This window comes from Lichenostomus cassidix, chromosome 3 (assembly GCF_008360975.1).
Source record: "Lichenostomus cassidix isolate B80296 chromosome 3, HeHo_3.0, whole genome shotgun sequence".
Lineage (NCBI taxonomy): Eukaryota > Metazoa > Chordata > Aves > Passeriformes > Meliphagidae > Lichenostomus > Lichenostomus cassidix.
The window spans coordinates 69,379,612-69,397,741 of NC_139483.1; the positions used below are offsets into that span (position 1 = coordinate 69,379,612).

Genomic DNA, 18,130 nt, shown 5'->3' on the forward strand with positions numbered 1-18,130 from the left:
TGTTTCCTATTCTAGGGAAGAAAATAGCTTTGATTTTTCTAATAAAAAGTGAGAAAATAAAAGTGGAATGAGAGGCTGGGAGACTACAGTGGGGGTTCTTTGTCGTTGTGCAAGCAGATCTTTGTGGCACAGGCGCATGTGCACATCTGTGATGTTAGAGCATTTGAGGCTGTTCAGACAGTGTTATTGCTCTTTACTTGCCAGATGTTTCAGCAAATTCCACAGTATTATTTTTCTTTTTTCTCTATAGAAGCCATGTGCTTTGTGGATTTTTGTGCTTAATATTTTCCTTTGTTCATCTGATAGAAAGCTTTAAACTACTCATAAATAACAAAATATGTAATTTCTGCATCAAGTGAAAGGTTTCTTGCATGTACAGTGTTCCTAGTCGAGTCATATCCAGGGTCATTGGTGTTATGCAAAAGTCTTTGTGCAGCATATATCTAAAGTTCAGGAAGTTACTACTGTCATGAGTCTGTTTTACGGTGGTGACTAGGTACATTCCTAAATAAGTATTTAAAAAAAATCTAGTCAGTCACTCTGGATGGTTTTAAGGTGTTACATCCATAGCATATAGCAAAAATTGTAACAATGTTAAAATGCAGCTTATTGATGCAGTGAGTTTTTAGTTCCTAGTTATTAATGCCATGCATTGCATGTTTGCGTCTTTATTGCGACTCATCTTTCTTTTTCTGGATGACCTGATCTTTCATGGCTGGATACATGGAGTTCAGTTAGTAATTTTACCTTTTAGCTCTGTTGTAAAGCTTTGATTCTGTCTGTGATTTTTGCAAACTTTGATTTTTTTTTTTTTTTTTTTTGTACGTAATTCATTTGCTGTGCTTCATTGGAAATGCATTAGATAGCAATGACAGTGCTCTGTTTCATATGCAAAGGGCACCAGTGCATGAAGAGCAGTAGTCTGAAATAACTGCAGATGCAGATCAGGTTGTAGATTATCATAGTGTTAATGCCTGCAGCTAAGAAGAGAGTTTATCTTTTTCTAAACACAGGTGTAGGATCTGATAACTGAATTTTATTTATTTTATTTTTATTTATTTTATTTTTAGTAGCATCTGGTTTTAGTATTTTAGTCTCCGTGTTGCACAGAAACAAGTTATACAGTGATTAGGTTTTTTCCACCTTGGTAATAAAAACGGACAAAGGTAGTAAAACTTTAAATTTATTGTAAAGGAATGGCGTGTGTATATAGTTGCCTTAATACAATACCGTGCGCGCTAAGGGCCACTATATGTGAAGTAACTATGGAGAGCTCTTCGTTATCCTGAATCTGGCAGTGGTGACTGTTCAGCTAGTGTTCACAGAACTTGCATTAGTATTCACTGTTGGCGTGCACATAACTTGAAAGCAGGGCACTCTAATATCTCTCATATTGATATTTTAGTTGAATGATACATAAAGCCAGGAAGTCTAAAAACCTGATGGCTTTCTCCTGTTCATGCTTTTTATTGTTGTTTGTTTAATGATATATGAATTTTTGGTCTGAAATGTGCTGCTGCTAGGCAAAATACTTAACTTTGCTTTTGCTGTGGATCTTCGTAACACTTTGGGGTTCCTTATATGGCTTGTATAATGAATTAATTGTATTTTGTAATGAAAGAAAAGATTTAAGTGGCTAGAAGATTCTTTTTACTAATTAGGCTTTAAATATTTTTTCTTATTTTGGTGCTCATTGATATATTGAAACTACAGGTAAACCATTTCATCTAATGTTAGTCTAAGCAGTGGTTACTTTTCATCAAAATGGAGAAAACAGGTAACATTGAAACAAAATTGCTAGGAAAAAAACTATCCACAAAAATATTCCACTATAAACCAAAACTCTTCTATAAAGGAGGATTTAAAGATTTTGATGCTTGAAAGACTAAATAAAATAGTACTTGGGAGTACAGCTGTCTTAGTGATACTGTTGTGTATGTTGGTATGGTGTAATGATGGTCACAACAAATATTTAAGAAATAATAGATCTAACAGGCTCAGAATTGTCAACTGACTGAATGACAGTAGTAGCAAAACTAAAAGCTACATACCAACATCAGGTCTTTGAAATGGTCCTTCCTTTACTGGTGCTGAATTAGGGATTAGTGCTGTGTTAAGCCACTAAAATCATTGTTACGCTGAAGGTTTTTTAAAGCTCCAGTGGAAAGGCTGCAGGATTTCTTCTGTCCTGTTTTGACAGATACTAAATGTTTTAAGAGTTGCAATTGCTTTATAGCCTGCTTACTTTTTACCAGTGGGTGTTGTTTGAAATGATAGTAATTATTTTAATGACAGAAATGTGCACTGACTGGCATTCCAGATCTCTCTCAGAAATTCTTGAGATATGTTTCCTTTTCATCTTAAATGTGGGAAACCAGGTCTGACATTGCAGCTGTTCCCGTTACACTGAACCATGAATGCATTCTGAGATTTGGGTGAGGTACTAGTATGAAATTTCAGTTCATAAATTTGTGAGCCAAGAACAAGGATTGCAATTCAGCTCATGAAGATGATGTAGCAGTATAAGAGTAATCCAGATGATAGTTGGTAAATCCTATTTCTTTTTGCCATCCTGAAGCCCAGACCCTTGTCTGTTTACAGTGTAGAGTCAGTGGCATTTGGGCCGCGATTACACATTTCCCAGTGCTGCAATCTGAGCTGCCTTGAGCGATTTCTGCCCCTTTTATTCATGTTTCCAGCTGCTTTGTGCAGTGTGTTAGCTTGGCCATTTGTGCAACTGAACAGTGAACTGATTGAGATACTAATCTGGCAGAGGGCCTTCTTTTATTCTCCTTTTTTTATTGTGGATTGTTTGGGTTTTTTACCTTTTCCCTTCTCCTTCCCCTCCTGGATTCTTTGTTTTGTTTGTTTGGGTGGTTTTTTTCCTCTGGATTCTTTTTTCTTTTCTGTATTTGGGGGGTTTTAATTTTTTTTTTTTCAAATGTGCCATTTTTTCAGCTGGATCACTTCCCCAAACTGGTTTACTTCACAAATGGTAGACGCTTGTGCTGGCATGACGTGGGCAATGAACTTACATGGACACAAACAGCAATAGCGTAGGAAGAGCTAGATGGGGAGACTGCATAAGCTGATGCTGCTGCCAAGATTGCTCATCAAACTGTAACTTTGCAATTTGGATGTCTAAATCTGCAGTATAATGCTTAACATTTTAGGATGTTGGAGACAACTGTCTTGTCCTGTTTCTGTCACATTCCTTTGAGTTGTAGAGCTCACTGGTATAAGAATAGCTTCAGTGATAGAGACTGTCATAATTGGTATCCCACAGCAAGATGCTTTGGGAATTCTTACTTCAAATTAAACATAAACTGGTATCAACTCTTAACTAGTCCAGCTGAAAATATGGAAGGAAAAATGAGATGTACTCAGATTCATTGTCGACAGAGGTTCTGAATTGCTTTTGCAACAACATCAGAAATTTGCAAATCTCTGTTCTTTCTTGGGTAAAGTGATCAGTCTTCTCTTAACTGTTTAACTCACAACATCAAAGAATATATTTATGTGGGTTCTGACCATGACTGAAAGAATTTGGTGTGTCATGTTCTTGAGTTTCAACTGGAATTCATATTTTTATCTGACTTGAAATTATTTGATATGTTTTTTTAGTTGGTGAGGAGGGGAAGGAAACTTGGTGCTTTCACAAGTATGGACAGATGTTTAAGCAGCATATTACAGTCATTTTCTTAATTAAAATTGACACCTGCAATTACTGCTTATCTAAAAACACTGAAGATACATCTTTCGAGAAAGATCACCAAATCTTGGTTTCCATTTCTGGATATACTTGTTTCTAGGAAGGAGGAGGCAAAATATCTCAGTTTTGCAGGCTGCCCTGTTAAAGGTGTCTTTGCTGTTTCATACAACGGATTTTTTGGGGGGTAGGTAGGAATCTTGGGTGTTCTTTTCTATTTGTCTTGTGAACTTTCGGGTGTATGGATTTTTCTCGTGGTATAATTAGCTCTTAATAAAATGCCTGCAAAAGTGTGATTTGGAAACACTCATTTGAGTATTGCTTTTGTTTTGAGGAGTGTTTGATTATTGGGGTTTTTTGTTAACTTTCATACACTGAGATTTGTTTCTGATCTACTAGGTCCCCTTCTTGTGTCTTCAAAATTGTGGATCTGTTGGAATAGCAGTATAATTAGAACCTAATTCTTTTGAAATTTATTTTGCATAATTCATTCTACAGATACTTTGCATAAATAACGTTACAAATATAAACCGAAATATATCTAAGAAGTGCTTTTAATAATTTTAATAGTATTGTAAAATGTACATAATTTACAATATATTTATAAGAATTCTTTTGAAGATGTGTATAGTGCCAAGTGGAAAATTTCCAGAACCCAGATTCATATTTTGTGACTAGGGGTTTAAATTTCCATTAGATATGGTCATATAAGAATGTGGGCAGGAAACTACCTCCTCTGTCAGCTCTGTTAATAAAACATCTAGATATGGTAATTTTGGAATATGCTCAAAGAAGGTCAGTGAGGAGAGGGAAACTAAGTTGATGACTTCCTGTTACTTCCTGCCTTTCCATGTTGTACTTGCACTTTCAAAACCTTTGTCAAGAAATGGAATATGTTTTCAAAGCCTGAGTAGCAAGAAGGATTAATTGATGACTTTCTATACGAACAGAGACCATTTCAGAAATTCTGTTGTGGATGTGCATACACATGCAAAAGTGAACCAAGAAGCTTCAACAGATAAATTTATAAGGTGGTTGTAGCTCATAATGTTCATTTAACAGCAGCATTAGATTTGTGTGTGTGTGTGTGTACTCAGTTTTCAAGTTGGACTTTTCTTTTTCTAGTGGATGGATTTTCTTAGATTTTTCTGCAACTTCTTACAGGTGTCAGATGATGGTCGCTACGTCTTGCTGTCTATCAGAGAAGGCTGTGATCCAGTGAATAGACTGTGGTACTGTGATCTACAGAAAGAGTCTCAGGGTATATCAGGTATGTGTTTCTTTGTAGGTTTTGCTTCCTTTTAAGACGATACAAGATTTGAAATACTTTATGTTTGAATGAATATATATATATATATGTATTTAAATATGTGTATTGCTTAGCTACCTTAATGGAGAAATTATGATAAAATAAGCACTGCTAGCGTTCCATTTTCTGCTGTGTATCAGTAGATGGAAAACTCCATTCTTAGTTCTGTAGTTTGTTTAAAAGGTCACAAGGAAAAATTGTTATAATATAAGCAGCCTTACCCAGTGCATGTTCCATTTAATTCTATAACACTAGTACTTTTCCATGTTTAAACTTTTTTTGTATTTTAAATTTTTATGTCTTTCCCTTTAAGTGCTGATAATACTTTTTTGAAAAAAAAGTAACTGGCTTAAAGTTTTTTCTATGCATAGTACTAGGAAATAAAAATCCTCCGGTGTTATTTGGTATAACTGAGTTAGAATATCAAATCGCTTTATACAAACCCATACACCTCGAGGTTCCACTAGTTCCAGTGTTCAGAGACTTTGTTGCATACAAGACTCTGTTTTTGTGTTGTACTGTTTTAAGAGGACTTCTAAGATGCACCCTTCCTGTGGGTTTGTTTACTTGGATCATTATGGTGTTCACGGCTTTGTCATCCCTGGGAGGTTGTGGTGACCTGAAATGATGAAGTTTCAGAACCTGTCGATGGATTAGAAGGAGCAGTTACAAGTACAGTTACATTTCTAGAGAGCTCTTTAAACAAGCTGTTGTCTATTCTGACTTCTCCCAGAAGTGACAACTGTAAGTCATAGATCAATTCCTAGTGGGTTAGACAAGTGTGTTCTCAGAGCTGAAATAAAATCTGATAGCTGTAACTGGGAAAATGCACTGGAATATCATAGGCAAGTATTACTGTCTGAAAGGGATGTGTATTATTTAAAGGACCTATAGGGCGGACAAATGGGGTAATTCTGTTTGGTTTTAAATTTGTAAACCGGTTTCCTTGAATGGGCTATTAGCAGGGTTAGGTGTGTGATAACAAGGCAAAGTTGCTCTAAGCCACATGTTCATCCAACAGCTGTTACATCATTGACTGCTTTGAGATCCAAAGAAGTTGAGATGATTAATGAATTTTCTTACCTTATGCTGTAATGAAGGACTTTGGTGGCTGCCAAATTCTGTGTTGGAGATAAAGTGAGAATCATCTCCAGACTGTAGATGTGATAAGATGATGGACTAAATGTACCTGTTCAGACCGTCAGCTGAGGCTCCTGCTTCTACTGTGCTCCCTGAGATTCAGTCCATGTGAAATACAAGTATCTCTCTGGACATATTTGGACCCCCATGCTGATTGCAAAAGGTGCCCATGGCATGTAGCTCACATGCTTCTAAGATTAAAGGGAGGGAAAGAAGAGAGAAATACCACAAAGCTGAAAGCAACTTGAAAAAATTAAAGCAGGAACATTTCTCTTGTGGCATCTGGAAAAAAATGCAAAGTTGAGGGGAGAGAGAAAATGATCTGATTAAGACACAATTTTGTGAAGAAGATGTCAGAATAAAAACAGAACTAGTTGCAGGCCTATTTGAGTGAATATTAGTTATTTCAGAAATTGTACTGACTGACAAAGAGGGAATGAGGGAAATTGAAAAATGAAAGAAAATGGGTGATATTATGGCTAGCCTAGGATCTAGCAGATAATGCATCTGATGTAGATGCTCTTTTAAGGACAGAGAGATTTGACCATGAAACTCCAATTTGGTGACCATAAAAAAGAGGTGAAGTAATACTGGAGAGGCTCTGATTATTTCAGTCAAAATGCTTTTACATCCTGGTGATGCTTGCTGAAGACAGATGTGCAAATAAGTCTGAATTTGCAACTGAAAGCTGAAAATTACTGTTGAATTCTTATTGATTTATGTTTTTAACACCTTATTAAGGTGTTATTGACTAAATGACTTACTGGATTGTTGAAATTGATTAACCAAAGAAAGCTTCTGTCAAGGGACAGGACTATGGTTTTGTAATGAACAGAAAAAAAAGTAACAGAGCTAGTAATTAAGGGAAAGGACCTAATATATGGAGTGGACCTCAGAAGTGAAGGGACACAGCCAGCGTTATAAAGGGGCTTGTAGTAATTTTGTACTTAGGTTGTTCTGTCCCCATCTTTTTTTTCCTCCTCCTGTAATAGACCACTTACATCCCTAATCCTTTTATCATGTCCAGTGTTTGGACCTGTCCTTTAAAATCCCCCAGGGGCTGGTTATTGATGTGTCCTTTATACTGTTTAATTTCTCTGAAGTATGTCAGAATTTAAGTCCTTTTTGAGCAGTAGGTCAAGATAAATGCACGTGTGTGTATTTATGGACTAAAGCCGCACTATGGTTGTAGAAGCTCCTGTGCTCAGTGTGCTGACTGTGTCGTTGTGCAGCAGCATCCTGGCTGTAGCAGCAAGGATGGATAGGCAGACCTGACTTCCCTTGTCTAGATGAAGCAAAACAAAGGTTAGGACTTCCCTCAACTGCAGAGGGATCAGGAGAATAAACTATTCCTGTCATAGACATTTTATAGGCTTGTTACCTGTTACTAACGGTGCTTGTACAGAATAGCTGTATTGTGGTTTCTAGGTTGAGTCCCTTGTATTCAGTGAAAGCCATTTGTGTTTCCATGAAATGATTCATAGTTTGGGTCCCTTTGATGGTATCTTGAACAGCTTGTTTAGAAACAGTGATTGTTTTTATAATTTTTCTCATTTCACTGAAACCTTAAGGAAAATAATTGGAAAATTTCATGCAATCTGGCAATATTGCACTGGATATACAGAGGTTGGGAGGTGGCAGATTTAATATGATCACATACAAGTTTAAGTCTTCTCTGTCATGTACAGGCTTTATTGATAAAGTTCTTCATTATTCATTTTGAGGGACTTCTTTGATTTAGCTGAACTAGTCTACTTAAGCACACAGCTGGACATATGAAATGAAATACTCCTTAAATATTTCAAGTCCGGTGTCAACAAGTTTCTCTTAGTCCTGAATTTATTTGTATTGCAAAGTCCTAGTTTAGAAAGAGGACTTAGGGGTTAGAATTAAGGTTGACTAGCTCAATTGTGGGCGTTGTTTCTAACTTACTGTAGATTAGAAACATTGCACAACTTTTAAAAAATATTTTTACCTCTTTGTTAAGAGACCTTCTTGCTCAGAATAAAGTTTATTTTGTTTTTCTGAGAGACAAAGAAAATCCTTTTCCCTCAAAGAGCACAGTAGCTAGTTGAATTGTTTTGCTTAAATTTGCAGGGTGGAGTGGGGAAGCAGAGTGAAAAGGGGGGTATCCATCTTGGGAGAAGAAAGAAGAGTGCAAAATTAAACAGTGTGCTTCATGTGTGGAAACAGAAAATGGTTAATAAATATCTGCCTGATAGAACTTGGAAGATATCAGTGAATTGAGGGATGAGTCAGCTACTGTGGGAATCATCAAGCAACACAATATAGCCCATAACAAGCTTACAGGAGCTCAGATATTTCTTTCCCCAGTAGGTGAAAGGAACGTGTAGTCTTCCCTTTTTACCTTTATTTATTTATGGTTTGTTTTTATAGCAAGAAAGTATTTCTTTTTTAAATTTCAAATTAAATTCAAGAGTTTCTGGCTGTTTTGAAGATTAATCCAACCAGATAAGCACATTCAATCGAAAAAACAAAGCTGTAAAACCCTTTTTTGCCTTCTTAAATTGTGGACTTCTTCCATATTTGTGCTCAATTTCATGCTTATCCCATTTTTGCTGTCTGTCTAGACAATGCAAATAAAAAAGTAAATTTGCACCATTTCAATCTGAGACGCTTAAAGGGAAGATCCAGATTGTTCCACAAGAATCATCAAGAAATGGAACTGAATTATTTTGCTAACAATCCAAAGTAAATTGCTTTGATGAAGAGGAAACCTCTGGTTTAACTTTCTCACCAAGTTATCTTTTTAGGTAACATGGTTTGCCCAATATTTGCCACTTAATTATTGCTTTAGTAGTCTTGAGTTAATGCATTTCATTACCTTCTTGTACAGTATGAGTTGCTACTTTTTGCATATACTCCCTTTAAATAATAAGTGAGATGATAATGAAATCATCAAAGACTCTCCAGAAGCAAGACATTTTATCAGTTCTGTTTTACTGAAGAAAGTTGTGTCCTGTGCATTCATTGATTCTTGATGTATTTCTCAGGCTGTGATTCAGTGGAAGTTAACTTGGCCTGTGTTGAGTGGGAAGTCATCTTGTTTCTGAATGGAGATCACATCTAATAAGTGAGAGTAGACTATTTCTAAATGTTTAGGAAACTTAAAAGGATTTAACTTGTCTATTTCTACATCTGAAAACTTAAGCGTGTCAATAGGTTTTCCCCCTTTACTGTATGTTATTAGTCATGATATTTTTATCAACAGCTGTAGATTAATCAAATTTGCAGTGCAGTCTCCTGTGATAATCCTTGTCAGATAGTTTTCCCCAGAAGACAATCTACACAGTAGTGTTTCTGTTTCTTTCTATGAACAGTCCAGGGAGCATCTGAACATCTTTTCTGCCTCCCAGATTAGCTAAAATGTTCTTCATGCTTTCCTTCCCCCCTTCACAGCATTTCTGCTGTATACAGACTGAGTTATTTTCCTCTTCAAATGTTCAGGTTGTTGGCTAGGTTTTTAAGTGGGCCATTGTGAACTACTTGTGCCAAGATTGCTCCTTTTGAGAACAGAAAATTACTGTGGTAGGCAACCTATGACAGGTACACCATAGCTTCATTTTTAATGGAGGTTTTAAATGAGTCTGAAAAGATAAGAGACCTGGGGAGGTATTGTTTCCCCTCCTCCCCTACTGTCTTGTGATATCTTGTGCCTCTTGTGAATCCCACCAGGTTAACCCAGTTTGTGGCATAGTTTTTGTGACAAAACTCTTTGTGTTAGAAGTGGCCAGGTTTACTGATTGGAATTACATGTTTACAACTAATTTAGCCAAACACACTTTTAAAAAAATTTTTTATTATCTCCTATCAGTGTTTTACAAGTACTCCATTTCTTTCACCCCGTGGTCATAATTCACAGTGTTGTGGCAAAACGATGCTGTAAGAAGACCCCACTGGGGGAAGACAGCTGGCTGCTCTTTGAACTTTTGGGGTAACTCGGTTGCTGTACTCTGTTTCAAGTAACTGTGGGTATGGGAGCTACTCCCTTTGTGCTTGCCTCTTTAGCTGCTTGTGGGATGAGTTTTAGAAAGATCAGGGACAATTAAAATGATGGGATTCTTGTCAGGATTTGACCACTCTGTCAGCCAACTCATATAGTTGAATTTTGCTTTGTGAATCAGTAGCAGGAGTGCAATCCCTGTTGGGTCAGGAAGAACAGCACTGTGGGTTCCTGTCCAGAAGGTTTTCCCTCATTCAAGACTCCAGATCTTCCTACTTATCTTACTAAGCTGCTAGTAAGCTTTTCAACTCTCGACTCCTACAGGAAACATTTAAAAGTGATCTAATGCTAAGTATTTCTTTAAAAAACATTCATATTTATCCGGTAGCTGAGCACTGTAAGGCACAATTTTTGATAGCTGTTTTATCAAACTTGTCTTCCAGAATGCGGACAGCACTCAGATTTGCTTGTTTGTTGAAAGAGTCAAACAAGAAAACTTCTCTCATTAATCACTTTGCTTAACTGTTCTTTGTATACCTGAAAACGCCTTATAGTAGCCAAACATCTGGATACATAGTAATCAAGCAATTATATGTTAGCAAATCTTGTTGTACACCTTACAAAAAAATAAACAAAACCAAAAAACCCAACCAACCAAAAAATACCAAAGACCAAACCAAAAACCACCCAACAAAACCACAAAAACAGTGGGTTTTTTTCTGTAGCATGTCTCTTCATGCTTCTGTGCCTGTGTTGTTTTTCCTTTTTCTTGAAAAATGAGATTGTTTCTTTTTGATTAGATTGTCAGCCTTGACTGTTTACTCTTTTGAAGATGTGATTTGGTGCTGTGAAGAAGGAATTTAGCATCAATCTGTTCATGTGCAACAAGAAATAAATGAAAGCTATTTAATCACCCTTGGCTATGAACTTAAACCAGCATGACATGGCCTATTGGTCTTGTTGACATTGTCTTTAATATTGACCTTTTTCTTTATTTTGTGGTAGCAGCTATAAAGCCTAATAAAAATACCAGGTTCCTCTTGCTGTGAGCACTGTAGAATTGTTTTTAGTCATTGACTCAGAGGTCTGGGTGGAGCCCCAGTTTGCTCTTCCCGGGGGACCTGAAGCATGAGAACAGCGGAGGAAAAGAAGGGATGTAAGCCAGCATGGGGAGCAGAAGAGGTGGTTCTTCTTATAACCTCTGGGCACATAGAAACAGCCATAGTGAAAGGCTACAGTGACCTCTGGAATGGAAAAATCTGAGAGGGTTGGCTAATCGGAAAGCACACCTGAGCTGTTGGATTGGAAGGGAAGATAAACACAGGTTTGTCTCAAATAGGAGGTACAGAGGCTTTCCAGAGAGAAAGGGGTGCCTATGCTTGGGTACTGGTCTGCTTGGAGATTGGTACTTTGTGACTGGTTGGAACAGTGTGAGGTGGTGAGAGGACACATGTAGGGGAATAGCAGCTGGTGAAAAATACTTGAGAAACACTGACTTGAAAAGATGTGATAAAAATTGAGCAAAAACAGAAGTTCACAGCTTGCTGGATGCTTAGTCATTGTCAGCTGGAACTGCTTTGTACTAGACTGGCAGAGAAAGGTCGCAAGAAAGAATTTAAGAGCAAGGCTATCAGTCAGAGGTTATTTTATTTTGTTTCTTTATTTAAAAGGTTGTTCTTTTTTTCCCGACACTGAAGAAAGCATGTATGTGACTTGAGGGCAAGTGGAAGAAGGTAATGTTTGTCCGCTTCTTGTTGAAAGTAGGATTGTTTGGCCTTTTGTGTTTTAGTTTAGTCTTGCAGTTTATCAGGCTCTCTTAATAAATAAATAAGCAATGAACAGTGCTATATACAATAACATCAAAGGGATGAGTCAGTATGTGCTGTGTAGCCTGAAAAAGTGTATCAAAACCTGTGTAATGAAAATGAACAAAAGATAGTGAGGAGACAGTAGACATCAGCTATAAAGTGGAATGTGGTGGGAGGGAGAATACTCTTCCATGTTTTGAAAAGCTTTTCTGCGATTGAAGTAGCTTAAGAAAAAAGTTCCAAAAATGAACATCAAAATAAGGCCATTGTATCCTAACAAATGGGGAGAAAAAATTAGTTGTCTTGAAAAATATGTGGAAGGATCAACAATAGAGTGTTTAAGGAAAATGTTTCATATCCCTTAAATGTCAGTTTCAAAGAGTTTTGCTTTCACTGTAGTTTTTTATTGTATGTATACATAAATATAAGTATAAATACATTTTTTATATGTATTTATTTTTTGAGGCAAATTATTAGCAATAAAAATAAATAAAATTGCCAACAATAAAAGCACTACGGGATGTCATCTATTTGGATTTCTGTAAGGCCTTTGATGTGATCCCCTCCAACATCCTTCTCTCTAAATTGCAGAGATACGAATTGATGGGGGGACTGTTGGGTGGATGAGGAATTGTCTGGATGATCACATCCAGAGGGTAGTGGTCAACAGCTCAGTGTCCCAATGGACATGGATGACTACTGTCTATGGTCTGATGGGACCATACGTACTCAGGGGTCCCATACTGGGAGCAGTGCTGTGTAGATGATGGGACTGAGTGCACCCTCAGCAAGTCTGCAGACATCACCAAGCTGAATGGTGCTTCACACCTGAAGGACAGGATACCCTATAGATGGACCCATGGGAACGTCATGAAGTTCAGTAGGGTCAAGTGCAAGGTGCTGCACCTGTGTTGGGGTAACCTCCTTTATCAATGCAAGCTGCAGGATGAAGGGGTTGAGCACAGCACTGCTGGGGCTGAGAAGGACTTGGTATTGGTGGATGACAGGCTGGACATGACCTGGCAATGTGTGCTTGCAGCCCAGATAGCTAATTGTATCCTGAGCTGCATCCAAAGCAGCATGACCAGCAGGGCAAGAGAGAGGATTCTGTGCCTCTGCCATGCTCTCATGAGACCCCACCTGGAGTACTGCATCCAGCTCTGAGGTCCCCAGCACAGAGAGGATGGTGACCTGTTGGAGCAGGTGCAGAGGAAGACCATGACGAAGATCAGAAGACTGGAGCAGCTCTCCTATAGGAAAGGCTGAAAGAGCTGTGGTTGTTCAGCGTGGAGAAGAGATGGCTTCAGGGCAACCTTGCTCCTGACTCGCAATTTAATGGGAGTCTGTAAGAAAGATAGGGTAAAACTTTTTAGCAGGGCCTATAGCCATACAAAAATGGTAATGGTTTTAAACTAATAAAAGGGTAGGTTTAGATTAAATATAAAGAAGAAGATTTTTACAGTGAGTGTGTTAAAACATTTGAACAGGTTGTCCAGAGAGGTGATGGATGCCCCATTCCTGAAAACAATTAAATTCAGGTTAGATGGGACTTTGAGCAACCAGATCTAGTTGAAGATGTCCCTTCTCATTGCAAGGGGGTTGGCATAGATGACCTTTAAAGAGCCTTTCAAACCCAAACTCTTCTATGAAATTAAATGGTTTGCTGTTAACTTGAGCAAGGACATCTTCATGCTGCTACTGTCTGACTGGATATAACATTTATAAATGACAGGATCATAAAATGTTGAGGGCTTGGAATGGACCTTAAAGATCATCCAGTCTCAACCCCACCTGCCATGGGCAGGGATATCTCTGATTAGACTGGGTTGCTCAAAGCCATATTCAGCCTGGCTTTGAACACCACCAGGGTAAATAGTATTCATAATGAAGTTCTTTTTTAAATGAGGTATTCATCTTATTTGTTTGTATTAGAGAAAATGTAGTGTGAGGGAGAGAGATTACTTTTGATGCCTACTTTTCTGTTGCTATGTTCTGCTGTCTGAGGGCATAAGCTATAACTCTCTCAAAATGAATCATATATATTCTCCTGTCTTTTGAGTGATTATCCCAGTGGAAGTAAAATTGGAGCCTTGAAACTGCTTGAGAAATGTCTGCCCATAAAAGTGCTTGATTTCTTCTGGATTAATCTTTGATTATATCTTGACATGTCTGAACTTTTTAACTCAAATGAATGAATATTGCTTCCTTCCATCTAGTTATATTTTAGATGGCAAATCCATGATCATTGAGTAGTTTTCATCCATCATCTGCAGAATGAGAGAATGAGTGCTACCCTCTCAATACAAACACAAAAATTGCATTCCTTTCAGGGACATCTTAATACCTCCTTTCCAGTATTCCCTCCCTCAGATGTTCGTAAGTGAAGTTGGGGACCGAGACAGAGAGACATCTTGCTTTTAAAGAGAGTCCAGATTTCTCTTGCCTTTGCAGACCAGAGTGAGACAATTAAATATTTGTGGCTTTGAAGAAAAAAGAAATAAAAAAACTTTGAGTTCTTTTCTGTATCTGCCTGGCTTAGAACAAGGACTTGAGAGCAAGCTGAGTATTGCATGATTCAAAAAGCAATTAGATTCTGATGTGCAAGTGGATGTCTGAGTGAAGGACTTTGCTCTGCCATTCAGTTCCCAGAATATGTTATGAACATGCCTCAGGGGCCCTGAAACAGTCTCTTCCAATTTGATGTTGCTGTGTACCATGAGATTATCTGTCCTCTATTGAACATAAAACCTAGTGTGGATTAGTACCGTGAAACACAATAGGTGTTTCTTTCCTTCAGTAGAAGTTTATTTACTTAATGTGTGTACATAATAAAATGTGGCATCACATTTTGGTTTAGAAAACCTGTTCCACTGTTATGAGCCAAACCTTCTTGTTCATTTCCTGAGCTTTCTCAGCACTGCCCCATATCTAGAAAAACTGTCTTGCAAAAAATGACAAGACAGAATGGAATTTATGGAGATAAACATTTACTTTACCTGATAATTTTGACTGTTGGAGCACATGAAAAAAGCCAAATGCATTTGCCTTTTAAAAACTTTTTTTCACAGTGTCGGATAACCCTGCCATTAAACCCTGTCTCTCCAGCAGGCACAGACAAGAGGTTATTTGGCATGAATTCATTGTTTGGCCTTTCCATGAAACATCAAATACGGAAGTATTGAGAACACTTTTTGAAGTTATTAACAGTGACTCTCAGCCACTCTATCCTTTCTGTCTAAAGAGGGTTGGTAACAAGACCTTGTGATAATTCATGCTGTTATCAGTTTGTTCAAATTAGCTTTTCCTTCTCCTGTACTTGTCATCATTCAGTTACAGTTCTGCTTTATCACACAGAGCTCTCAGCAGACCAAGGAATGTTTTACTATTTCAGAGGCCAGTACAAGATTGAGGGCTTATTCTGTGATGCTTACTGATGCAATTTTTCTCTTGATCTTCTATGAGTCAAAGAACTTTGTTTAAAAGTTCAGTCTGTAACACTGGATGTTGCTTTTGTCCTTTGCAGAAGCCTAGCTCTGGAGGATTATGATTTTCTGTTGTGGGACATGGCTTTATTGTCCCCTGAATTCTACCTGCCGTTCCTATTGTGGTGCAGTTATGTGATGATGAATAACTGACTGGTGTAAAGTATATAGGCAAAACCATCTGTATCTTTTCAGCAATGTGTTTTAATGCAGGGAAAAGGATTAGGGTGTAGCGGCAGTATACAGGAAACTGTCATGCTTTTCTTATATAATAAATTGGTCTCATTGTTTGCTTATGTGGATTAAACTGAAGTCTTCAGTGGTTCATGTGTTAAGAGTAGCCTGGACTACAAATGCCACTTCCCAGTGATTCTCCTCAAAGATCCATGTTCTCAGAAGACTGCTGGTTAAACCCCTAAATGTCTTATCAAGATCCCATTCTTCAACTCCTCCCTCTCCTCCTTTCTTTTAATGAAAAATGGACTGAATGCCTGTCCTTCACCTTGTTTTTCAAGTACTTTTTGAAGTCATAGCTTACAGACATACTGTTCTTTTTGTTATTGAGAGGTAAGGCCAGAGTGCTTGGCAGCGGGCAGTGCCGCACTAGTGAGCTCTATGGGCCTTGTCTCTTCCTTGTGTTGCCACTGGCATGACCTGGGGGGAAATGGTGAGTTCCCCCCATCACTTTTCAGCCATATTAGTGCCTGCAAACTGTCTGTGTTTGTCATCAGGTTGTTATTCCTAGCCCAAAGCTGAGAGCTAGGCAGGAGGATCTGAGGAAATGCTAGAACATCCTTTCCAGTCACAGCCACAGCTAGGTCACCTGCAACCAGCCGTAAAGAAGCATCCTCTTATGTCTGATGTCTGTGTCATTGCAAAGGGTTTCTTCTTCTCACTGGAGAACTGCAGCACATACCCTGTGCACTAGTGATGGGTCTGATGTAAGGACTGCCTGTAGTCACCTCATTACTTCCTCTGATCCTGGATTAGATGTTGGTGTATTTAACCACTTCAGTGAGACAGTGGTTTAGAGGTAATTAATGTGCAATATGATGCCTTTTTCAACTGAGAAATGAAACTAGAGATCATTTTAGTATAGGATGTAGTATAAAAGCAGATTTTTATTGGAGCTCCATGGGCAGTTATGGAAGAATGTCCTCAGAAGCCCACCCCCACAGGGATGAATACAGTTCTATAGGTTTTAGGAAATTAATGTAATTGATAAAAAGCACCAATGAGGAAGACAAGTGGTGATGCAATTCCCCCCAGCTTAAGCCCCTTCTCTGGAGGCACCCCACCCCCCACCCCTTGCTATTAGCTGTACTTTTTAATGAAAATATGTCTTAAAGACCTTGTTCTCAACCTTGGTTCCAAGGAATAACTGAGGTAGGGTAGGGGCCTTTTACCCCCTTTCAGGGCTTGGAGCTCTGGAATTTAGTTTGTCTTCCTGCCTAGGGAAAGAGCATGGAAAATTACTGGGAAAACTAGCTATGAATGCCATAATAAGCTATGGAGCTCAAATTATGTGTAAAGAATACAGAGAATATACAAAAGAAAAAAGGGAAAAATCATACTGGCATCAATATCTGTCTTCTAGGGACTATATAACAGCCACTTTAATAAGATGGATGCTCTTGTTTTTATATAATAACAGCTAAGTGTACCCCTGTAGAACAGTCAACCCCTCTCACTTTTTTACTAGCTGTTCATTTGGGAGTGGATGAATGAATTGCAAGGAAGCAATGTAGATCCCTAATGTCACATTATTGTCCTTTTTCTTCACGGAGTGCAAGTTCTGTTGCACTCATGGAGGCTACAACTATTGTGCACATTTGCCATTAAAAAAGTGGGATTTTTCAAGAGTCTGGCAATTCTTTTTTATGAGGTCTTGTTCTTCGGTTAGGATGGTTTCATTCTGTCGGATGGCAGTATTGTTATGGTGTTACTCTGTAGTTAAAGTTTTTATTTACTAAAATGCCTGTGCATGTGAGTTGGGGTCTTGAAATGGTTTCACTGGTGTTTATCAGAGTTTGCTGTAGGCTGGATTTGCTTTGTTTTACTGGGCATCAAAGCAGGTTTTCTTTGTAGAACTCACAGCAACTGGAGACTTAGCAGTATTTTTCTTCAACATGAATTCTCTTGAGAAGGTTAGAACTTTGGATCTCAGCAAAAATCAAAGTTGAAGGGGCAGTGTATTCACTCAGGATACTAAGTTGACTGGATTGTCTGGAAAGTTTGTGTTACAGCAGTATGCAAAGTAGAATTTAATTGGCTAATCTATCACTTTGTATGAAGAGACAGGGAAGTTTCCCTTAAACCAAAATGGCAATTAAGAGATACAAACTTTATGAATGTATTGGGCCTGACTGTACTCTGCTATTACATCTAATGGGTTTAAAATGACCTTAGTCATCTCACTGCTTCCTCAATTATTCTTTTCTTTTTTAAAATTTACACTAATTAAAGCTCAGCTATGATCTACTTGCATTATTCTGCTCAGCTTTTATTATTATGAAATAAGCTGAAATGCTTTTTTATTGACACAAACATTGTATTATAGAGTTTCACAAACAGATTTATGAACACTTTATTTGTTGATGGTTAAAAGCAAAGACCCAACCTGTAGTTTTAGGAAAGGGGCAGACAGTGCACTAAATCTTATTTTAAGATATAAGAGCTTTAGTTTCACGTATCAATATGGATTCTGATTTTTCAGCA

At 37.9% G+C, this 18,130-nt stretch overlaps 1 protein-coding gene across 1 annotated transcript in view; it reads left to right on the plus strand.

The window, feature by feature from the left end:
* Positions 1-18,130, plus strand: part of PREP (prolyl endopeptidase) — an 85,487-nt gene that overhangs the window by 18,991 nt on the left and 48,366 nt on the right. The window contains exon 7 of the mRNA XM_085056256.1: positions 4,874-4,979. Within this exon, the coding sequence (XP_084912382.1) occupies positions 4,874-4,979 (106 nt within the window). The remainder of the gene's footprint in view (positions 1-4,873; positions 4,980-18,130) is intronic.